The following is a 25,024-nucleotide window of genomic DNA, read 5'->3' as shown; positions in this document are numbered from 1 at the left end:
TTCCTACTCTTATTTTCCTGACCTCTGAGAATGAATTGATCTGTAAAACTTTTCCATAAATCGTTACCAGACCAGAAAACAGAAATAAAGGATCGGGACTCCTGATGGAAGCCAAATTGGTAAGCAATTGAAATATGCACAGTGATTGAGCGTACTACCTGCTCGCCCCCCCTCCCCCAAACCCCTGCCTAATTTTATTATCTTCCTTAGGCTGCAATTTTAACCTGTCCCTTCGAGCAGGGAAATGGTCTCCTTCTGCTCTTAATTTGTATGTTCATATGTATGTAAGTTGGGTGATGATACAGAGGTGACAAGAGGCAGTCTTAGGGACAGTGCGAGTATATGGCCTGAAGCTCATCTTGGGGTCAAATGCAAGGTTGTGAACAGTCTGGTCTGATCTTAGGCAGCTACCAGGGAATACCCCTAATACAGATTGGAAAATATGCTTGATTGTTCCCCTCCCCCATCCAGCAACAATACAAGACTCTTCCACGTCCCAAAATAAATTTAGATCATGCACAACAATAACATTCACAATCTTCCACTCCCATTGTGCTATTAGTGTAATACACCAGGACCCAACGTTCAGGCATGGGAACAGAGGATGCTGGAAAAACGCAGCATGTCTGGCAGCATGTGGAAATAGAGAAAGCAGAGTTAATATTTCAAGTCCTTTGGCTCTTCATCAGAACCGAAGGGAGGGAAAATGTGTTATATATTGAAGTGTAGTTGTGAGATCGCAACAAAACTTTTTATAGAACATTTTTGATGTTCTTAAAGTTGATTCTTTTTGTTGCAATCTCCCACAGCTACACCTTAATAGTTCTGATGAAGAGCCAAAAGGACTTGAAGCATTAATTCTGTTTCTCTCTCCTTACAGATGCTGCCAGACCTGCTGGGTTTTTCCAGGATTCTCTGATCTTGGGCGAAATTCTCCCGAAAGGGCGCGATGTCCGCCGACTGGCGCCCAAAACGGCGCCAATCAGACGGGCATCGCGCCGCCCCAAAGGTGCAGAATGCTCCGCATCTTTGGGGGCCGAGCCCCAACATTGAGGGGCTAGGCCGGTGCCGGAGGAATTTCCGCCCCGCCAGCTGGCGGAAACGGCCTTTGTTGCCCCGCCAGCTGGCGCGCAAATGACATCCCCGGGCGGCGCATGCGCGGGAGCGTCAGCGGACGCTGACAGTTTCCCACGCATGCGCAGTGGAGGGAGTCTCTTCCGCCTCCGCCATGGTGGAGACCGTGGCGGAGGCGGAAGGGAAAGAGTGCCCCCACGGCACAGGCCCGCCCGCGGATCGGTGGGCCCCGATCGCGGGCCAGGCTACCGTGGGGGCACCCCCCGGGGCCAGATCGCCCCGCGCCCCCCCCCCAAGACCCCGGAGCCCGCCGACGCTGCCTTGCCCCGCCGTTCAAAAGGTGGTTTAGTCCACGCCGGCAGGACAGGCAATTTATCGTCGGGACTTCGGCCCATCCGGGCCGGAGAATCGAGCGGGGGGGGCCCGCCAACCGGCGCGGCGCGATTCCCGCCCCCGCCGAATCTCCGGTGCCGGAGACTTCGGCAACCGGCGGGATTCACGCCAGCCCCGCCGATTCTCCGACCCGGCGGGGGGTCGGAGAATGATGTCCCTTGTTTCAGGTTCCAGCATTTGCAGTAATTAGCTTATTTCAGACATGGGACTGGATTTATGGGCCCCTGCATGATTTTGGCAGGGGGGGGAGAGAAAAGAAATGGGAACATCTTCCCATCGAACCTCCCCCCACACCCCCCCTATAAGACAGTGAGAAATTTAGCTATACCACAGAACCAAGGGACATTTCATTTGTAGATTTAGTTACACTCATTCAGAAAAGCCACGATCCAAAGCCCTCAGTAATTGTACAATGTTTAACATTCCATAGTCATTTTCGGAAGACAGGACAGTCTGTAGCTAACTTTATTGCTGAATTGTGCAGCGTTTTCTGGGAGAAACCAAGGGCAAAATTCTCCGTTATCGGCGGAAAGTCCGCCGATCGGCGCAAAAAACGGCGCAAATCCGACTTGCGTCACGTCGGAAAAATGGGTCGACAGTCTCCGGCCCGAAATGGGCTAGAGGCGACGTAACGGGATCCGCGCTTGCGCACGTGGTCGACGCCGTGCAGCGTCATCCGCGCCGCACAGCGTGACGGCTCATAAGGCCGCGCTGCTCCCCCCCACCCGACCGGAACACCCGACCGGAACACCCGACTGGATGGCTGGCCGCCGCTCAGCCCCAAGGTTCGAGTCACGGGATGTGGAGGCGCTCCTGGACGCAGTGGAGCAGAGGAGGGACGCCCTGTATCCCGGGCACGGCCGCAGAGTTGCCCCACGCCACAGCCGGCGTCTGTGGAGGGAAGTGGCAGAGGCCGTCACCGCTGTGGCCCTGACACTACGGACAGGCACCCAGTGCCACAAGAAGGTGAACGACCTCGTCAGAGCAGGCAGGGTGAGCCTCCCCATATCCCCCCTCCCCCATATCCCCCCCTCCCCCATATCCCCCCTCCCCCATATCCCCCCTCCCCCATATCCCCCTCCCCATATCCCCCCTCCCCCATATCCCCCCTCCCCCATACCCGGGACAGCACTGCCCAGGACACCCCTACCCGGGACAGCACTGCCCAGGACACCCCTACCCAGGACAGCACTACCCAGGAAGACGAAATACCGGACAGTGACTCAGAGTGGATGGGTGGAGACGAACCCCCACCCCAAAGTGCCATGGACTCAGAGTGGGACGAAGAGCACGACACAACGCCACTGCTGTCACCAACACCCTCCACCATCGCAGAAACACTCACCTCGGTTGGGCACTTTAGTGATGAGGCGTCTGGTACACTCACTGGTGCGCACAACACAGCCGTCCCGGTACAGCAGGTGGAGGTATGAGCAGCAGAGGGGCCGGGCGGTCGGAGGGCAGCCCAGCCCAAGCGAACATCTGCCGCCCAGATGGATCCCGGGTTCCTGGAGTTACCACACGCACACATAGATCCGATGCAACCACCGACCCGGAGACGAGCGAAGAGGGTGACGGGCGGCTTGCGGCGGCTGCAGTCGCAGGTGGAGGAGTCCACCCGCGTCCAGGAGCTGGGAGTGGTGCCGGTCATGCGTGCGACCCAAGCTGACACCGCACAGGTGGCGTCCGCGGTGGAGGCAATGGGTGTGACGGTGTCAGACATGGGGAACGGTTTGCGAGGCCTGGGGCTTTCCGTGCAGGCGGCGTCTGTGGCCCAGGAAATGGCTGCCCTCTCACAGGAGGCCATGAGCCAGTGCCAGCGCCAGATGGCAGAGGCGCTCAACGCCATAGCCCAGTCTCTGCAGGCCATGGCCCAGTCAGCAGGCCATGGCCCAGTCTCAGCAGGCCATGGCCCAGTCTCTGCAGGCCATCGCTGAGGGCATTGGCGCCAGTGGCCATGTGCGAGCCGGCGTCGCACTGTCACAGACAGGGTTTGCCAACCCTCTGGGCTCCATGGCTGCAAACCTGCAGACCCCTGTCGATACCAGCACGGGCCTCCAGGACTGGCAGCGCCAGATGTCGGGGGGGCTTCGGATGGCCAGTCCGTTCACATCCCCCACCCATGTAGAGGCCTGGGGGCCATCGGGCACCCCGAGGGAGGAGGAGGTGGTGTGGTCCGTCCCGGCTCCCCCTGTAGGGGAGGTCCCGGTACACCGCAACACCTCGGACTCCCCCCCTTCTGTCCCAGGTGCATCGGGTGGGCAACGGGCAGGACAGGCTGGCAGCTCGCCATCCCAGTCGCCCGGGCCGCAGCCTGGCCCAGCTAGGCCAGGACGCCCCAGGAAACGGCCGCCAAAGGGATCCAGTGTCAGAGGGCAGGAATCACAGGAGTCCACCTCCAGTTCTGCTGTACCGTCTGGGGAACCACATAGACGTAGTCAAAGGGCCCGTAAGGCCAAACAGTTAGACACTGAGTAAGTTGGCACGGTTGCAGGGCACAGATGAGTTTTAGGGGCTAGGGCACGTGCATGAACTCCTTTGGTTATTAAAGTCAATGTTACACCTACAGAAGCTGCCTTTGTGCTCTGTCCAAAGCGTGCGGGGGTGTCATGTACGTTGAGCGCAAGTGTGTGTGTGAGGGGTGGTCTTACCTCAGCCCCAGGTGAGTCTGCCCCCTTCCCCCTGGGCCGCCATCAACATCCCCCGGGCAGAGGACGGGACCGTGCGAAGCAGTGTCACAGCCGCATGCAGGGATGGTCCGGGTGGATGGTGGTACTGTGGCCATGGGTCAGACATAGTCCAACGATGTAGAGCCAGGAGCTCACCGCAGGGCGGGTTGTCATCATCCTCCATGGCCTGCAATAGACACGCGTCCACCCGCAACTGTGTGAGCCCGGCCCGTTGTGCCGCAGGTGGATCGGCAATGGGGGGTGTGGTGTGCATGCGGGTGGGGTGGGTGGGGTTGGGGAGGGGGGCGAGGGTGCTGGGTGGGTGGATGGGTGGGGGGTGTGGGTGGTCGGCTGTTGCCATGGTGTGCGGCCTGTGGCCATACTACCTGATTCCCACGCCCATCTAGTCAGTGAAGCGGGCGGCTATCAGTCTGTCCCATGCCCGCTGGGCCAGCCGGTAACGGTGGACAGCCACCAGCCTGTGTCTACCCCGTCTGCCCTGACCATTACCCCCATCCCCCTCATCTGGGAGGATTGCGCCTCTTCCTGCTGCTCCTCCACTCCGCCCTCCTCTGCCTGCGGCACATCGCCCCTCTGCTGGGCTATGTTGTGCAGGACGCAGCACACCACAATGATGCGGCCGACCCTATCTGACCGATACTGAAGGGCGCCCCCAGAGAGGTCCAGGCACCTGAAACGCATCTTCAGCACGCCAAAGCACCTCTCTATCACTCCCCTTGTCGCTACATAGGCATCATTGTAGCGGTTCTCCGCCTCATTGCGTGGCCTCCGTATAGGCGTCATCAGCCACGATCGCAATGAGTAGCCCCTGTCGCCCAGCAACCAGCCCCTCAGCCGGGGATGGCGTCCTTCGTACATGCCGGGGATGGATGACCGCGACAACACGTATGAGTCGTGTACACTGCCTGGGTAACGGGCGCAGACGTGCAGGATCATCATGCGGTGGTCGCAGACCACCTGTACGTTCATCGAATAGGTCCCCTTCCTATTGGTGAACACGGCCCTGTTATCTGCAGGTGGCCGCACGGCGACGTGCATCCCATCGATCGCGCCCTGGACCATGGGGAACCCGGCCACGGCAGAGAAGCCCACGGCCCAGGCATCTTGGCTGGCCCGGTCCATGGGGAAGCGGATGTAGCGGTGCGCCATGGCATATAGGGCATCTGTCACTGCCCGGATGCACCGATGCACCGATGTCTGCGATGTGCCGGACAGGTCCCCACTCGGTGCCTGGAATGACCCTGTTGCATAAAAGTTCAGGGCCACTGTAACCTTGACGGACACGGGGAGAGGGTGTCCCCCGCCAGTGCCACGCGGTGACAGGTGGGCCAGCAGGTGGCAGATGTGTGCCACGGTTTCCCGCCTCATCCGGAGTCTCCTCCTGCATTCCCGGTCCGTGAGGTCCTGGTATGACTGCCGGGACCGGTACACACGGGGCGCCCTCGGGTGCCTCCGTTGCCGTGGGGCCGCGACGTCCTCCTCCCCCTCCTCGTCCTGTCGGTCAGGGCGGCTGCTGCCTGTCCCTCTGTGGCAGCCTGCGCCGCCTCTCTGGCACGCTCCTCCTCCTCCTCCTCCTCATCCAGGGCAACATAGACATGAGCAGCTGCCGCCACGGCGGCCAACATCGCTGGATGATCGGAAAACATGACGGCCTGGTGGGGGGGAGGGGAACGACGACATGTCATCATTGCCCATATCCCCTCCTCCCCCCAGCCAGGTGGCATGGACCGCATGGGTCCAACTGTTGGAGGGTGGCACCTGGCCAGGTGGAGCAACTCACTTGCCCTCGCATCCCCCTCCCCGGCACGGACACCCCCCATCACCCTCCCCGGCACGGACCCTCCCCCAAACCTCCACCCCGGCACGGACCCCCCCCCCCCAACCTCCACCCCGGCACGGACCCCCCATCCCCCTCCCCGGCACGGACCCCCCCCAACCTCCACCCCGGCACGGACCCCCCCCAACCTCCACCCCGGCACGGACCCCCCCCAACCTCCACCCCGGCACGGACCCCCTATCCCCCTCCCCGGCACGGACCCCCCCCCCAACTTCCACCCTGGCATGGACCCCCCCCCCCCCAACCTCCACCCCGGCACGGATCCCCATCCCCCTCCCCGGCACGGACCCCCCCCAACCTTCACCCCGGCATGGACGCCCCATCCCCCTCTCCGGCACGGACCCCCCCCCCATCCCCCTCCTCGGCACGGACCCCCTCCCGGCACTCCCCCGGAGCCCAGCATACTCTAACCCCCCCCGCCGCACACACACACGCACAACCCGAGACACACCTCTCCTCACGCATTCAGACTGCGGCCACGCCATCGCCTGCCCAGAGCCAACCCCCCAGGCCGTCACTCACCTCCACGCTGGTCGGCGTGAACCTGGAGCACAGGGTCACGCCGATGAAAAGGAGGTTTAATTTACGTCGACGTGAACGGTCATCACGTCGACGGGACTTCGGCCCATCCGGAAGGGAGAATATCGGCAGGCCCAAAATCGGCTGCCTTGCGCAGACCCGTGACATTCCCCGACGGGAGCGGTGACATTAACGCCCCGCCGACTTTTCTCCCTTCGGAGACTTCGGCAACCGGCGGGGGCGGGATTCACGGCGGCCAGCGGCCATTCTCCGACCCTCTGGGGGGTCGGAGAATGAAGCCCCACACTTTTAAGAAGACTCTAGAAATGTCTCAGGGCATGGAAATGGCTGCCAATAATGCCAAAGGTATTCAGAAGGCCAATGGCGGCACACAGGCAAGTGCACTGCATCAAGTAAAGAAAGAAACCGTAAGTAAAAAGCTGAAGGCAGTGGAGTGCACACTATGCGAATCATTGTAAGTTTATGGATGTTATTTACTACCAGTGCAAATAGAAGGGGCATTGAGCAAAGAAGTATCGGGGTGCTAAAAGAAAGTCGAAGACTGAGCAGGGAATTTCAAATGCAAGTTTGTGGCAGTGGGAGGGGAGAGGGGGGTGCTGGTTTGGTGGGCGAGAAGCATGCCTCCCTGTAAAATTCAGCCCGTGGTATAATTCTTTTTATTCCGTTTGGGAGGAGAGTGAGGGATGGGTTGTTGGTATCTGTGAATTAATTATTACCACACTGACGCACTTCCAAGTGTACACCTCAAGCACTGGGAGTGAGCGCAATGTTTCACCCATTTTGATGTGCGGGTCTCCTGGCTGGAAGTGGAAGACTTACATTATCTGCATTTAGTCAGAATGCAAAGAAGGCAGAGTACCTTGTAATTAAAGCAACATTCGGATGCCCATCCTTCAGCGCCTTAGTTATATGGCGAAACTGGGATGGTTTTCAGGAACTGAATTAGCCAGGGGCTGAATTAATCAGTGACTATTAATCAGTGCTGGAATGAACTCTGAAATAAAAAACAGAAAACGCCGGAAACACACAGAAGTTCAGATGACATTTGCTCAAGAGTGGAAGAGAGGGAGAGACAGAATTAAGAAGACGCTAGAGATGAACAACTTTTGAGCCATTACAGAACCAGTGGAAAGTGAAAGGTCTGTGACAGGGAGGAAGAAAAGGAAATGACACAAAAAAATGGATGATGGTGTAAGGCAAAGGAAGATGATAATAGAACAAACATGGAAACAAAACAAGGGTCCAGAGGTCGAGTTGTGAATGCCTACAGGAATGTGGGAGCGGTGATTAGGATTTAAAGCTGCTGAGGCTGGAAGGCTGCCAATTGGCTGGCACAAATGGGAAGTGCTGTCCCTCAAGCCTCTTCATCACTTAAATTGAATTATTAAGCATTGAATTATGTTTGACAGACAGACATAAAAAAGCTGTTCTCCAATTAGTTGAAGGTTTTGACGCTTTTTAGGTGTGATGAACACTATAGTCAGGTGAGAGTTCAGGTATCAGAGTGCTGAACGAAACAACTCCCAACTCTCTGTGCTGTGACGTCAGCGCCCAGCAGTTAAACCAGTTTTACAAAGTTTCACTCCAACCAGTTCATCTGCGAATCATGTTTTAGGGGAATTTTGCTTCATCCGATTTTTCTCAAATTAATTCAAAACTATTGGACAAAATTGAAACACAATAACTTGGATGAACGGATTAGGAGATTACTGTGTTCATAAATTATTGAATCACAGAACATATAACACAAAAGGAGGCCATTCAGCACCTCATGCCTATTGATGCCACCTCTTCAACGGCAGTTTTCAGTTTTAATCATATTTCCCCACTTTTTGCCCCGACACCTCTTACATTCTCTCTTTTCACATTTTGACCCAATTGCAATTACATTATAACCTCTTCCTCAGATGGCCACATGTGACAAAGCATTCTACATTCTAATAACCCACTGTGTGAAACATTTATTTTTGTTTTCTTATTCATTCTTCTGATAATCCTAGAACATGCCAGCTTATTACTCCATTGTCAATTAATGGAAGAACTCTTTGATGGCATGGTGGCACAGTGGTTAGCATTGCTGCCTCACAGCGTGAGGGTCCTGGGTTTGATTCCAGCTGGGATGACTGTCTGTGTGGAGTTTGCACATTCTCCCCATATCTGCGTGGGTTTCCTCCGGATGCACCGGTTTCCTCCCAGTCGAAAGATGTGCAGGTTAGGTGGATTGGTCACGATCAATGCGCAGGGTTACGGGGATCAGGCGGGTAGTGGGCCTAGGTAAAGTACTCTTTCGGAGAATTAGTGCAGACTCGATGGGTCAAATGGCCTCATTCTGCACTGTAGGGATTTTATTTAGCCTCTCAAAACCTTTCATCATTTTGTAAACCTCTATTCTAGAGAAAAAGCCAAATTGTTTTCGTCTTATTTGTTAACTATAATTTCCCTGTTCTTATTACATTGCAACTTATCAGTCACATGGTCATGGTAACTGTCCAAATGTTATTGCATTGATTGAGCAGTGACTAAACTCTCCGAACAATAGTTGCATGTTGCTTTTATTTTCAGATACAATTTGAAACACAATCTTACATAAAACTTGACCTACATTCATTCCCAGTCAGCAGTGGCTTGGCTTTAAAAAGTCTCATTCTTTTTTTAAAATCCCTCCATGGCCTTGACCCTCCCTACCTTTGTGGTCTTTGTGCCAATTCTACAACTCACCAAGATCCCTGCACTCCTCCAGCAAATCCCTGATTTTAATATCGCTTCCATTGGCGGCTGTGTCTTCAGCTGCCCAGGTGCTAAACTCAGGAATTCCCTCCCTACACCTTACCAGCTCTCTGTCTCTCTCTCTCCTCACTTAAGACACACGGTTAAAATCTGCCTCACTGCTTAAGTTATTGCTTACTTGTCTCATATTTGCTTATGTGGCTTGGGAATGATTTTTGTTTGATAACGCTCCAGTAAATGCTTGACTCTGTTTAAGGCACGAAATAAATGCATTTGTTATCGACACTGTTGTATGGCACGAGGTGAAATGCAGAAGCATGAGTGGTAACTGGATTGATGGACAGCGGTCAAAATGGGAGTTGCTCCGATTAAGAAGAATTGGAAGTAATATAACTTAGAGGTTACCACTAGGTCAAAAATAAATCTGCACACACATTTGGACTTAAACATAGAGGGCACATTATCAAAATGTGTAACAGCACAGAAGTAGGATGCTTAGCAAACAATGGGCAAGACAGAGAGAGATTACTGTGAGACACAGGCAGGTGTGCACATGCATTTTCTGTGGAATTACAAGCAACTGGAGTAAACAGAGAACAAAGGCATCTTGGGGTTTCAAATTATAAAATTCTTAAAGCGTGAATGCAGGTGAATAAGACATTGAGAGGTACATATTTGTGGGTTTATAAATAGTGGTATCGAGCACAGGAAGAAATAAAGTCATACAAAGGGCAATGATTTCACCATAATTAAAGTAGTGAGCACTCCATTACAATAAATATATCAATACCATAGAAAATGTACAGTGTAGGTTCACCAGAATAACCAATGATGTTAAATTATAGTCATGAGTGGAGACTTCAGTTTTTGGCAATTATGTACAAATGTCTAAGAGGAAGTTTAGTCGGTGATGTTTCAGTTGTGAATAGTTTTTGTTGGGTGAATTGGGAGTCGGCGATACGGAATAAAATTGTCACCGAAATTGAGAAGCGGGCAGGGAAATTTCTTATTGGGTTCCTCAACCATGGGACGATCTACGACACCGAGGTTTTGAGGCAGGTACAATTACATCTTGCGTATTGCAACAGGGAGAGAACAGTGGAACTCATCTGAATTGCTGTCGCAAAGAGATAGCACTGACAGAATGGGCTAAGTTGTTCTCAATCCAGCCTGAATCAATTTAAATAACAATCCTTTCTCAGTTCTCTACTAAAAAAGTATTTGTCCATGAAATGTGGGTGTCGCTGCCAAAACCAGCAGCATTTACTGCCATCACTAATTACCCACAAGAAGTGGCTGTTAGCCTCTTTCTGTACTGCTGCAGTCCATGTGGTACAGACACAACCAGTGCTGTTAGGCAAGGAGTTCCAGCATTCAATATTGGCTGGGATTCTCCGATCAAGCGGCGGCTCGCGATCAGGGCCTACTGGTCAGCGGGCATGCTAATTCCGGGATGGCCTATGTTCGTCCGTGCCGGGCCCCTGTAGGGCTCCACCATATTGCCCGGGGGCCGGCACGGGTCCACGCACGTGCGTGGGTTGCAGTTGCCGCGCCGGCCCCCGTGGCGCGCCGGCTTTCGAGCGCACATCACTCTGGCGCCGTATTAGCCCCCGAGTAAGGGATGAATGCCTGGGCCTAGAGGCCCGTTGACGCCGGCGTCGCTCGCGTCTGTTTTGATGCCGGCGTCAACACTTGGCCGGGATTTCGGAGAATCCCGGCCATTATCTTTCTGTTGGTATTATCTGATCACCGAAGGAGAAGGCCAATTGCCTGAGGTGTTCCTAATGTAGTTAGGATCAGGCTGACAGCCATGTCTTGTGGCATGATGGCCAGAGCAAATAAGAGATAAGGGACAACACTGACAGGACTTCAAAGTACGTTTAGTTCAGGTGAGTTAATGGAATGTCCAGTTATGTAGCTTAATTGCATCAAAGCAGAGATGCTGTAGTTGATTGTGTTGCTCTGCATGAATAATGACAAGTGGAGCTGAAGGTGGAAGAAGTATTCCAGACCACTCAATTCTACAAGCAGGTGGTGGAGAAGGATAACACACTGAAATAAAGGATTGACAGGGGGCAATAAATAGTTCTCTATTGTACAAGGTTTGGGGCCCACCATCAATAAATCAATATTTCATAATTCAGTGGCAGGCATCCTTACCTTCATACAAGACCTGACCCTGAATGGATCAGGGCTCGCTGTTACACTGACAGTATTCATTAGACACGGTGGCACAGTGGTTACCATTGCTGCCTCACAGCGCCAGGGACCCGGGTTTAATTCCAGCCTTCTCTGTGTGGAGTTTGTACATTCTCCCTGTGGCTTTGAAGTTTCCCCCGGGTGCTCCGGTTTCCTCCCACAGTCCAATGATGTGCAGTTTAGGTGGATTGGCCACGCTAAAAGTACCCCTTAGTGTTCAGGGATGTGCAGGTTAGGTGGGGTTACGGGCTGGGGCGGGGAGTGAGCCTAGGTCGAGTGCTCTTTCAGAGGGTTGGTGCAGACTCGATATGCTGAATTACCATCTTCTGCACTGTAGGGACTCTATGGATTCTATGGACACCATATACATTACCTGACCCCTGGGTAGAGTGGTCTTACGTTAAAGTGCCAATTACCTGCTATCTGAACTTGGGTAGTTGAATGCTCTGTATTACTCTGATGGTGTCCATACCCCTTTTACACAGACTATCTGACTCTTGGTGACTCACTGGTCTGTATTATGCTGAACTCTGGGTCCTTACTCATTACTATGGTTCAGTGCTACTCTGGACCATATGTTTGCCCATACAGTTGATAATTTTATTGCCAGGAATTTATTTAAAGAGTGAGAGAGAGACTCTAACATCAGCTTCTTACCTGGATTAATAAGAAAGTTCTGCTCGCAGTAAACAATGGCCCCTTTGAGAAGCTCCTTCAGAATATTTATGACTCTGCCAGGGATGAGGTGCCCACTGCACTGGGATGATTCTGGAAGTGGGTGGAATATCTCATTCCCAGACCACCTCCGTTCACTTTCCTTGGGAACAGTCAGGTAAGCCAACCCCTTTGTCGGAAGGGTTTGATGACTGATTCCATCTAAAGTGTAGTGGTGGTCGCAGCTCTCTTCAACCCTCAAGGAGAAATCATTGAACCACAGAGACACCTCCATATCCAACTCTTCAAACTCTGTCCTGAGAATGTAGTCAAAGCAGGCGTGCTCCCTGGAATAGTCCACCTGGAACCTGTAGTCTTGCTGCTGGACCCTGTCAAGAATCGTGAAGAGAATGTCTTCACATTTCTGTACTTCAATGATCTTCATGTTCTGATGGGCTTTAATTCCCGACAAATATCTCTGGTACCAGCCAAGTCTGTCCCTGTTAGACGACCACATACCGGCAGTGTTGTTAAGATTGCCTGTATTCTTGTGGCTCTTGCTGAGTGTCTCTGTTCACTGTTCGAACAGCCTGGCTCTGTGAATGTGTAAAGTTAAATAAACCTGAGGAATTTCTGGTAGCTCTGGGAGGGGTTTGGGAGTGTTGCAGCTCAGCTAGACTATCGTAATACCTGTAAGAGAGGTCCAGTCAATTTATCAGGGAAGAGGAGTCAACTGCTGGACAAAGAATACTTTGAATTACTGAATGAAGGGCAGCACGGTGGCACAGTGGTTAGCACTACTGTCTCACGGCGCCGACATCCCAGGTTCGATCCCGGCTCTGGGTCACCGTCGTGTGGAGTTTGCACATTCTCCCCGTGTTTGCGTGGGTTTCACCCCCACAACACAAAGATGTGCAGGGTAGGTGGATTGGCCACGCTAAAATTGCCCCTTAATTGGAAAAAAATAATTGGGTACTCTAAATTTATAAAAAGTAAGAAATAAATAAATAAATTACTGAATGAAAGGCGAGGACTGATCTTTAACCTCAGAAAATTCAGCCAACTCCAGTCCAAATGGACAGGATTCAAGTCTGTTTTTGTGTGTCCTCTGTAATGGTGGAAAGGCCTGGAGATTGAGCACATAACAAGAAATTTATCTCTTTTCTCGGTGGGTTCAATCACAGTCGGATTTACAATGAAACACATCGGGTCTAGGCACAGGGTCACGACCAATGGGGAGGCCCCGCGCTGGGCGGGTGCACTGAGCATCCAATCGGAGGCTGATTGCTCTACATTTGCCGATAAGCTATAAAATTAGCCTATCAGCAGCAAATGCAGTGTGATATCAGACTCTGATTGGTGAGTCTGAGAGAGCAGGAAAACTGGTGATGAACGGTTAACTTGAGACACACGCACGTGAGACCATGACGAGAGGCAAGAGAGAGGTAGACTTTTTGACATTTGCGGATCAAGCTGTTATATTAATCGTGATAATATATCTCGTTACGCTTTGCTTCGTAATCCAGAATGGTCTGATGGTGTGATTCTGAAGAAACAACCAATCTTTAACTTAAAGCAAAACTGATTTATTGAGTAATGATCGATTAATATGGGCAGCACGGAGCACAGTGGTTAGCACAATTGCTTCACAGCGCCAGGGTCCCAAGTTTGATTCCCGGCTTGCGTCACTGTCTGTGCGGAGTCTGCACATTCTCCCCGCGTCTGCGTGGGTTTCCTCCGGGTGCTCCGGTATCCTCCCACAGTCCAAAAATGTGCAGGTTAGGTGGATTGGCCATGCTAAAATTGCCCTTAGTGTCCAAAAAAAGATTAGCTGGGGTTACTGGGTTACGGGGATAGGGTGGAGGTGTGGGCTTAAGTAGGGTGCTCTTTCCAAGAGCCGGTGCAGACTTGATGGGCCGAATGGCCTCCTTCTGCACTGTAAATTCTATGATCCTATGATAATATTGAGTTCGCACACTCCACAAAAATATAACTAGTAATCATGTAATCTATATTAAAGTATGATCCAATTTAAAGTACACATGCTTAACTATGCTGTGATCGATCTCTCTTACACTCTACTGTCTAGTCACTCCTGATTGGAAGAGACCAAGATCCTCTGAGTTCTCACATTTATAGTGGGATCCAGTGGTGCCCTCTCGTGGTTGTGTTACACTGAGATGTAATAATTAACCCTCTACTCATCTACATATAAACATATGATTACACAAGCCACGAGGAGGCGAGCAGGATTGTGCTGGACGCCGGCACGAGCGGACCCACACCAGCAACAGGCTTGCGAGGCACAATGCCCCGATTCAAGCCATATGGAGGTGAAAAGCGGAGGAGTGGCCCCAGGTCAGCAAAAGGCATGCGATGACGCCCCGAGGTGAGTGAGAGGGGAGTCAGCCCCGAGGTGAGGGAGAGGGGAATCAGCCCCGAGGTGAGGGAGAGGGGAGTCAGCCCCGAGGTGAGGGAGAGGGGAATCAGCCCCGAGGTGAGGGAGAGGGGAGTCAGCCCCGAGGTGAGGGAGAGGGGTGTCAGCCCCGAGGTGAGGGAGAGGGGAATCAACCCCGAGGTGAGGGAGAGGGGAGTCAGCCCCGAGGTGAGGGAGAGGGGAGTCAGCCCCGAGGTGAGGGAGAGGGGAGTCAGCCCCGAGGTGAGGGAGAGGGGAGTCAGCCCCGAGGTGAGGGAGAGGGGAATCAACCCCGAGGTGAGGGAGAGGGGAATCAACCCCGAGGTGAGGGAGAGGGGAGTCAGCCCCGAGGTGAGGGAGAGGGGGAATCAGCCCCGAGGTGAGGGAGAGGGGAGTCAGCCCCGAGGTGAGGGAGAGGGGAGTCAGCCCCGAGGTGAGGGAGAGGGGAATCAACCCCGAGGTGAGGGAGAGGGGAATCAACCCCGAGGTGAGGGAGAGGGGAGTCAGCCCCGAGGTGAGGGAGAGGGGGAATCAGCCCCGAGGTGAGGGAGAGGGGAGTCAGCCCCGAGGTGAGGGAGAGGGGAATCAACCCCGAGGTGAGGGAGAGGGGAGTCAGCCCCGAGGTGAGGGAGAGGGGAGTCAGCCCCGAGGTGAGGGAGAGGGGAGTCAGCCCCGAGGTGAGGGAGAGGGGAGTCAGCCCCGAGGTGAGGGAGAGGGGAATCAACCCCGAGGTGAGGGAGAGGGGAGTCAGCCCCGAGGTGAGGGAGAGGAGAATCAGCCCCGAGGTGAGGGAGAGGAGAATCAGCCCCGAGGTGAGGGAGAGGGGAGTCAGCCCCGAGGTGAGGGAGAGGAGAATCAGCCCCGAGGTGAGGGAGAGGGGAGTCAGCCCCGAGGTGAGGGAGAGGGGAGTCAGCCCCGAGGTGAGGGAGAGGGGAGTCAGCCCCGAGGTGAGGGAGAGGGAGGTCAGCCACGGCGACTGAGGCAGGCTGCCTTGAAGAGCAAGACAAGCGGAATTGTGCGGATGAGTGTGAGGGATGGGGGAAAACGGTGAGGGGATGGAGGGTGGGAGGGGAAGGCTGTGGGGGGAGGAGAATGTGTGTGTGTGTGGGGGGGGGGGGTGAGTTGCAAACTTGCAGGGGTTAAGAGTGTGTGGGGGCCACGTTGCATTATGGAGGGAGGGAGAGTTTGTGAGGGGTGTGGGCAGGAGGAGAGTAGATTGGGTGTTGTTTGAAATCCATGATCAGAATCACAGCTTCATAGTTAAAAATGAATCCAATTTTCGCAGAGCTTGACCCGAATGAAAATGTGAGGTTGACTGTGCAAAATAACTCTTGCTCTTTCAGACACTTTATTGCCTGGCTACAATCAAGAACAGTTTCTTTTGCAATATGAAGCAACACGATCAATCTGCCAGTCAAAAACACAAAAACTGAAGGTGAGGCAAGATGACAGTTAGACTAAAAGACAGTTTGTCATTTTAATTTTAAAAATTCTAAGCATTAAAAATTGCACACATTGCACATTCATCCTCATCCAAAAGTAGGGGTGAATTATCTGATGACTTAGACTTGCTGATTTCTGGAAATGCCACATCACCTGAAAAGGTTGAACATGAAGGGGACTCTGAAATGACAACAGAACTACAAGATATTGATGATTGTTTTGTTGAAGTGAAGGAAGAACCTACCTTGAAGACATTGCTATAAGGCCAAAATCTGTTCCACGTGGTATGATAGAATATTTTGTAATAAATAAACCAGAAAACAGAGGCATCATAGAACCTTTGAGAAAAGAGTTTCAATTCAGCAATTACTCATTCAACTTAAAAAGCAGTGATCGATTTATGTATTTTTGTGGCTTCCGCCTTTGCATTCTGAGGTTGGGTGGGACCGGGAGGGGCTTGAAGTTGTGGTGGGGTGGGGGTGAGGGGAAGGGGCAGATAGGAAGGTGAGCATGGGGGCCTCACAAACTATTAATCCGCCTCTGGGTTCAAGATTGCAACAGCATTGATTGACGCTGTTTCACACTGGCTGAATGGATGGTGGAAGCAGATTCAATTCAAATCTATTCAAGTCAAAAGAGACACATGCATGAAAAATAAAAATTGGAGAGATATGGGAAGTGAACAGGATGATTGGATAGCCCTGTCAAAACACGGATATGGTGGATCGAATAGCCTCCATCTGTGTCATAGCATTCTCTGGTTGTCAGTGCAACAGAGAGAGACTGTAGGAAGGTTAGAGAGAGAAAGGGTAAATGTTCACATAGTGACGTGCTTTGCTGAATTTCAGTATAAGGTGCATTGGGAAAGAATAAAGAGGAGCTTTATCACAGAGCCTAGGCCTGATATCTCTCACACTCCCATCCCCCCAGAAAAATTAGATTCATGGAGCGTACAGGTGCAGAGCTGGTCTGGTTTGGCTGTGCACTGTGTTGCTATTTGAACAGGCAAATCAGATAGTTCCTGGTACAAAACCAACTGCAGCTGGCGCCAAATGAAACTATTTTTTCTGAAATGTAAAGAATGTCATTTCGTGTGTAGCAAATTCCACCAGGTCGTAGTAATGTGTCAAACAATCATGTGATGAATTGCTATGAGAACAGTTGGAACTATTGAAATTCTGATCCTGTGATTTAGTCCAGTAAAATGTTTGTCTTTCTCCCTTCAAAATGGGTGCCGAGAACTTGAAAACTGGCACCAGCACAAGCTAGAGTTATACAGAGGGCAGTAATTGTCATGATATCCACATTAACATATCATGGTGCAATCACACACACACACTGATGGACAGGTAGATGGACCAACCAAATACAGAGGGCTGTAATGGTATCAGCACCATTGCAAGCTGCGGTTGTACAGAGCACCAGCACAAGCTGCGGTTATACAGAGGGCTGTAATGGTGTCAGCACCAGTGCAAGCTGCGGTTATACAGAGGGCTGTAATGGTGTCAGCACTAGCGCAAGCTGTGGCTATACAGAGGGTTGTAATGGTGTCACCACCAGAGCAAGCTGAGTTATACAGAGGGCTGTAATGGTGTCAGCACCAGCGCAAGCTGCGGTTATACAGAGGGCTGTAATGGTGTCAGCACTAGCGCAAGCTGTGGCTATACAGAGGGTTGTAATGGTGTCACCACCAGCGGAAGCTGCGGTTATACAGAGGGCTGTAATTGTGTCAGCACCAGCGGAAGCTGCAGTTATACAGAGGGCTGTAATAGGGTCAGCACTGTGGTGTTCTTTGTGGTATTGAATTCAGGATGGTTGGTGTACTGTTCACAAAGACCATAAAATAGCTTGAACTTGAACAAAGCTATAAATTTATTAACACTACTAATTTGGAATCGACACGCACTCCTAAATAATACACAGTTGATTATTAACATATAAACTACACTCATCGACAACTAATCTTTAGACTGATATAAACTATGATCTGTTCTTACTCACACTATCTTTACTTCTGGCTGTGTCCAGCTAACTCCTGCACTACTCTCTTCCACAAGGCTTAGCATCAATGCCTTATATACTTGTATCTGTAGCTCCCTCTAGTGGCTATTCTAGACATTTCATTAACCTTTCCAGTTCTTACATTAATAATACCACAAGCACCAATTCAAGCTGCAGTTATACAGAAGGCTGTAAATGTGTCAGCACCAGCGCAAGCTGAGGTTACACAGAGGGCTGTAACTGTGTCAGCACCAGCGCAAGCTGCGGTTACACAGAGGGCTGTAAATGTGTCAGCACCAGCGCAAGCTGCGGTTACACAGAGGGCTGTAACTGTGTCAGCACCAGTGCATGTTGCGATTACACAGAGGGCTGTAACGGGTCAGCAGTGGAAGCTGCAGTTACACAGATGGAACAGTCAAGGGCATTCAGCCTCTGATCTCCGGGTAAGCGTTCTCCAAGGCGGCCTTCAGGACCCGCGACAACGCAGAATCGCTGAGCAGAAACTTATAGCCAAGTTCCGCACACATGAGTGCGGCCTCAACCGGGACCTGGGATTCATGTCGCATTACATTCATCCCCCACCATCTGGCCTGCGAAATCCTACCAACTGTCCTGGCTTGGTACAATTCACACCTCTTTAACCTGGGGTTACCCCATCTCTGGATCTGTAAAGATTTAATCACCTGCTAATGCTCGCATTCCAAGCATTGTTTGGCATCTTTGAATTTGTCTATATATGTGTTTCTGGAACAGACCTCTTCATTCACCTGAGGAAGGAGCAGCGCTCCGAAAGCTAGTGACATCGAAACAAACCTGTTGGACTTTAACCTGGTGTTGTAAGACTTCGTACTGTGCTCACCCCAGTCCAACGCCGGCATCTCCACATCACAGATGGCTGTCACGGGTCAGCACCAGTGCAAGCTGCAGTTACACAGAGGGCTGCAACAGTGTCAGCACCAGTGCACGCTGCGATTACACAGAGGGCTGTAAATGTGTCAGCACCAGCGCAAGCTGCGGTTACACAGAGGGCTGTAACTGTGTCAGCACCAGTGCACGCTGCGATTACACAGAGGGCTGTAAATGTGTCAGCACCAGCGCAAGCTGCGGTTACACAGAGGGCTGTAACTGTGTCAGCACCAGTGCATGTTGCGATTACACAGAGGGCTGTAACGGGTCAGCAGTGGAAGCTGCAGTTACACAGATGGCTGTCACGGGTCAGCACCAGTGCAAGCTGCAGTTACACAGAGGGCTGCAACAGTGTCAGCACCAGTGCACGCTGCGATTACACAAAGGGCTGTAACAGGTCAGCACCAGTGCAAGATGTGGTTACACAGAGGGCTGTAGTTCGGTTCGCCGGCGGTACTCAGAATTGAATCTGCAGTTCTATTGATTAATGATGCATTGTGAAATGTTCTGCCTGTGATGTAATTCTATAAACTCATTCAAGCATCAGGAATTTGAAAAATGCCTTTAAACAAATGAACAGCTTTCAGATATAAGCAGGTGAGGCAAGGTGTGGTTCTTAACTTTATGGCTAGGAAAACACAACAACATACCCCTGAATCTCTTTCACCATATCCCTATGTATCATTTTGGGCTGCATTTTGCCTATTGGATTGTGATCCTGATATTGGCTTTAATTCCCAATTGAGGTTCCGGAATTTGGCTGTGGCAGGATGTCAGTTGTGAATCTATCTTTTGTAAGGAACTTATTAAATCCTTGTCTGTTTTGTGTTTCTCTTTTTAATTGCTGCCCTGTGAAATATTACAGACTTTTGGTTCTGAGCTGAACCCCCCCCCCCCCCTAGCCCACTTCCCCCCGCTGCAAGCTGCTATGTGGAATGATCTGACAGGCCCCTTCGATACAGTATGCTCTCTGGCATAGTCGTGATGTCATTTTGATGGACTCGACTACCAGCAAATCACCTCTTCAGGAATTTTGGTCCTTTTCATATGTTCACTGGTGATTCTGGCTGCTCAAGCACTTCAGAATGTTCTGGAGAACAGGCAAGCTCCATTTTGAAAAATAGTTTTACTTTTGGTGCTCAGACCTGGAAGGCAGCACACAGCAGATCTCTCTCAGCTCAGCAATTTAAACCGGCTCCAGCCAAGTCTGTGGAAGTCCCTCCTGTTTAAAAGCCTGCAGGCAGTAGTCAGGTCTGTGAGAATTTTAAATCTCTGTTTGGGAGCGTTGATGATGTAAAACACTCTTTCTAATTGTCAGCTAAGGCTGGCAATTAAAGTACCTTCCAGCCGGCCTGCAAATGCTCCACTTCTGAATAAAATTCTGGGGAACCGAAACTGACTTTTCTCAACTGATGACCTGTGGTGAAAGACCTTTCTCTCTCTAGTCAGTTCAACCTGCGGGAGGACCCAGTCCAGCGCCACCTGCAGGCAGAAGGGGTTGTTTAAAAACCTAGTGAAAGCCTCAGGTGAAGATTTCAAATATTACCTCCATGAGTCTGAGGGTTAGACTGGCAGATGTCCTAGAAATACAATTGACTCTCTGGAGGAAATTCTATCGCCTCCATGTTCCAGTTGAAGACAACCATTATGAAAGGCAAACCAACCGAGGAGTTTGACACTTTGCATCCTTGGAAGATCGAAGACCACAAAAACCACAACCTCAGCAGTGAAGATCCTCAAATCTCTCATACCTTTTGGTCCCTGTTATTTTTGATCCTTTCCTGCCCCTTTCACCTTTTGTTTTTGTCTTGTGTGTGTCTGGGTGGAGGGTGGGACTGGGTTTTGGCAATAGTTAGACTAGTAGACCATTGTTCCATTATTTCCATTATATGTTCATCTTTTACTCTTGTTATAAATAAAGATTTTTTGACTGTTTTACTTATAAATTTGCTGCCTGTAACTCATTGGATCAGTCAAGGGTTAAAGATCTCAGGAAAAGATATGAATTATTGATTAATTCACTTGTGTTGGGACTCTGGGGTTGGTGGGGCTGGAATTGACCACGCACTCACCCAGGTTGTTATAACACTTTAAATCCAGGCAGGTCTAATGGAATGAAAGCCTTTGCTGACAATGAAGGTCTAGTCTCCAAAGAGTATAGAAAATTAACTATTTATTAACAGTGGCAAGGTGGCACAGTGGTTAGCACTGCTGCCTCACAGCGTCAGGGATCCGGGATCAATTCCGGTCTTGTGTGACTGCCTGTGTGGAGTTTGTGCGTTCTTCCTATATGTGTGGGTTTCCTCCAGGTGCTCTGGTTTCCTCGCACAGTCCAAGATGTCCAGGTTAGGCGGATTGGCCATGCTAAATTGCCCCTTAGTGTCCAAGGATTAGGTGAGGTTAGGGTTATGGGGATCGGGCGGGGGGCCCACTCCCATGATTCTCACATAGATTATAACAGTAATGGGCACTATTTCTGAGATAATTTTCTTGTTCTTACATTACCTCCCTTACTCACTTGATTTTAAAACACAGAACTTCCTCTGTTCTTGTTAGACTAAAGCAGGCCAAAATAAAATAAGTAAGTATGTTTTTGGTTCGATTTCCAGTTGGTGTTTACTGAGCAGGTATCAGTTTGGCTATTATTTGGAGCACCAAAAATGTCTGTTTCTCTGAAGGAGAATATCAACTTGCATTTTTGTTGCTGATCATAATCTGTCTCCTGTTGGGAACTGCGTGTGTGTGAGTATTGTCTGAGACAGAATCCCACTCGCTCGCTGTGACACCATCTTTGGTTAAATACGCTCCCAGTATTTAATGTGCCTTGCGCTGTCCTGTCCTGAATCTGGCCTTCGTTCCATCTGCCCCTTCCTCTGTTCCCACTTCTCTAGCAATGCCTCAGTCCTATTCTCTGGAACTCGCCCCCTTTCTCTGCTATCCGTCCCTCAGCTTTACACACTTGCTCAAAATCTGATTTTTACATTTTTGTTTCCATTCCTAACTCTCCTAACTTGTCCCTCCGCATCTGTTCCTTTTGTTTTTATTTGTTCTTGGGGGGTGGGTGCTCTGATTGTCAAATACACATTGCCCTGGAGGTGGCGATGGTGAGCCGACTCCTTGAATCACTGGAGTCCTTATGGAGCCGTTGCTCCCACCATGGTAGGGATTATGAGAATATTCACCCATTTGTCATGATATTCAAACACACATCACAACACACACACATGATAGACAGACCAACAGACCAATTAGCACACATAACACGACAGCCAATCACAGACAAGAGCAGACACAGTATAAGACAAGAAACACGACACCTCCTGGGCAGTCCATCTGGAGACAGGACAAGGCCAGGACCTCATTAACAAGACACTCACAATGTCACCACGTGCTGAGTACCAAGTCAGATGTGTAAATAACTAGTTGGAATAAAACTGCGTTGTACCAATCGCAACCGTGTTGGTTCGTCTGTACCTCAAAGCACCCAACACCACATGGTATCAGTGAGTGAATCGATACTTACCGGTAAATCTGCCATCCTGAGCCATGGACACCCACAACAAACCACAGCCGTTGCAAGTCGCTGGGAACCTGGGCACCAATTGGAAGCTCTTCAAGCAGCGATTCGAACTGTTCATGCGAGCCAACGAAAAACAGGGCGCCTCAGACGAAACAAAGATTGCCATGCTCCTCACTACCGCAGGTCAGCACACCATCGATGTATACAACTCCTTGGTGTTCGCGGAAGGCGAGAACAAATCTAAATATGACACGGTCCTCCTCAAGCTCGACCAGCATTTCAACGTTGAGGTAAATGAAAGCTTTGAGAGGTATATCTTTCAGCAGCGCCTACAAGGTAAGGATGAGCTCTTTCAGTCCTTCCTGATGCACCTCCGCATACTCGCGCAGTCCTGCGGTTACGACACCAGCTCAGAGTCCATGATCCGGGACCAGATTGTTTTTGGCGTTGCCTCCAGTGGCCTACGCCAGCAGCTTCTAAAAATTAAAGGCCTGACCTTAGCATCTGCAGTTGAAGCCTGTGTCGTGCATGAAAATGCGACCAGCCGCTATGCTGGTGACCGAATTGGCACGGAGGGGGTCCCACGCGATCGAATCGGCTAGCCAGGCCGCCCACGAGGCCGAATGCATCCAGGCAATCGAGTTTCTCCCGGCCCGCGGCCCGGACGAGGGCGGCCATTTCGCGCGCTTCTTGAGGCCTCCCGCGTTTGTGCGCGCCAAAACCTACGGCAACACTGAGGGACGTGCTGCGCAGGCGCGCCCAACGCAAGACCGAACTGCGCATGCGCAGTGGCGTAACGAACGCCATGACGTCATGACGTGCGGCAACTGTGGAGCTGCACATTTAAAAGGGCAATGTCCTGCAAAAAAACGACAATGCCTACGCTGTGGCAGGATGGGCCACTACGCTGCCTACTGCCGAGCGGCTCAACCTGTGGATCTTCCACATCTCCGACAACCTCGCAGACACGTGCGGACCATCCAGCCTCCACATCACGACATCCAAACCGACGACACAGATGACCAAGATGCCTTCCGGGTTGCGGTCATTGATGTGAACCGGGTCAACAACATCAATCCGGCCGATGAATGGAGTGCCACCCTGACGGTCAACCGATCGCCGATCACTTTCCGCCTGGACACTGGCGCCTCCGCCAACCTCATAGCATGGTCAGCATTCTATGCCATGAAGGTCAGACCACCAATCCAGCCATCCCGGTGCAAGATGGTCGACTACAATGGGAACGTTATCCCGGCCATGGGATCCTGCCAGCTCCAGGTGACACACAAAACACACACGGCCACACTCTCGTTCGAGATAGTTGGCTCATCGAAGGACTCCCTGCTGGATGCACAGGCATGTAAGGCTCTCCACCTTGTGCAACAAATTCTCTCTCTCCAGACGGCACGTCTGACTTCCGGGATGCAGAGTTCAACACACAGCTCCAATCGCTCCTCGCCCACAACCAGGAGACATTCGAAGGCATGGGAACACTGCCATACACCTGCCGAATTCGCCTCAAACCGGATGCCATCCCGGTCATTCACGCACCTCGCAGGGTTCCTGCGCCACTTAAAGACCGCCTCAAGCTGCAGCTGCAGGATCTCCAGGACCAAGGGGTCCTATCCAGGGTCACGGAGCCCACGCCATGGGTCAGCTCCATGGTGTGTGTCAAGAAGCCCTCTGGCGTGCTCCGCATCTGTATAGACCCCAAAGACCACAATAATAACATTATGCGGGAACATTATCCCATACCCAAACGGGAGGAGATCACCAGTGAAATGGCCCAAGCGAAGATATTCACGAAACTGGATGCTTCTAAAGGATTTTGGCAGATCCAACTGGACCCGTCCAGCCGAAAGCTATGTACCTTCAACACCCCTTTCGGCAGATTCTGCTACAACCGGATGCCATTTGGCATCATCTCGGCATCCGAGGTCTTCCACAGAATCATGGAGCAGGTAATGGAAGGCATCGAAGGGGTGCGCGTATATGTGGACGATGTCATCATCTGGTCCACCACACCGCAGGAGCACATACATCGTCTCCAACGCGTTTTTGCCCGCATATGGGAAAACGGCCTGCGCCTCAACCGAGCCAAGTGGTCCTTTGGCCAGACCGAGTTGAAGTTCCTGGGGGACCATATCTCCCGGTCAGGGGTCCGTCCGGATGCAGACAAGGTGAGCGCCATCACAGCCATGCCGCAGCCGGCCGACAAGAAGGCTGTCCTACGCTTCCTTGGCATGGTCAACTTCCTAGGGAAATTCATTCCTAACCTTGCCTCCCACACAACGACTCTGCGCCACCTCGTCAAAAAATCCAGTGGCAACACACACACCAGCTGGAATGGGAGGAGCTCAAACGCAAACTCACCACGGCACCAGTGTTGGCGTTCTTCGACACGTCTCGTCCCACCAAAATCTCAACTGATGCCAGCCAATCCGGCATTGGAGCAGTGCTCCTGCAGAGGGATGACACGTCGTCATGGGTCCCGGTTGCCTATGCATCGCGGGCCATGACCCCCACAGAGCAGCGCTATGCGCAAATCGAAAAAGAATGCCTGCGCTTGCTAACCGGTTTAGACAAGTTCCACGATTATGTCTATGGTCTTCCACGGTTCACGG

The 25,024-nt window shown here is 51.6% G+C and overlaps 1 protein-coding gene and 1 long non-coding RNA gene across 3 annotated transcripts in view; one reads left to right on the top strand and one right to left on the bottom strand.

Moving 5' to 3' along the window:
- The window catches only part of LOC140389985 (protein mab-21-like 4), a 40,339-nt gene extending 27,599 nt beyond the window's left edge, over positions 1-12,740 (bottom strand). The window contains exon 1 of the mRNA XM_072474734.1: positions 12,118-12,740. Coding sequence (XP_072330835.1) covers positions 12,118-12,631 — 514 coding nt within the window. The 5' untranslated portion in view covers positions 12,632-12,740. The remainder of the gene's footprint in view (positions 1-12,117) is intronic.
- Positions 1-25,024, top strand: part of LOC140389989 (uncharacterized) — a 104,829-nt gene that overhangs the window by 61,183 nt on the left and 18,622 nt on the right. Inside the window, exons 1-2 of one of the 2 annotated variants that reach the window (XR_011934532.1) lie at positions 14,240-14,503; positions 15,874-15,965. This is a non-coding gene — a long non-coding RNA (uncharacterized lncRNA). Of the gene's footprint in view, positions 1-14,239; positions 14,504-15,873; positions 15,966-25,024 lie in introns of those variants that run through there. The other variant, XR_011934531.1, reaches the window with a different exon arrangement.

The sequence above is a fragment of the Scyliorhinus torazame genome, chromosome 14 (genome assembly GCF_047496885.1).
Source record: "Scyliorhinus torazame isolate Kashiwa2021f chromosome 14, sScyTor2.1, whole genome shotgun sequence".
In the NCBI taxonomy this organism is placed as follows: domain Eukaryota; kingdom Metazoa; phylum Chordata; class Chondrichthyes; order Carcharhiniformes; family Scyliorhinidae; genus Scyliorhinus; species Scyliorhinus torazame.
This window is presented reverse-complemented; position numbering and strand designations above follow the sequence as displayed.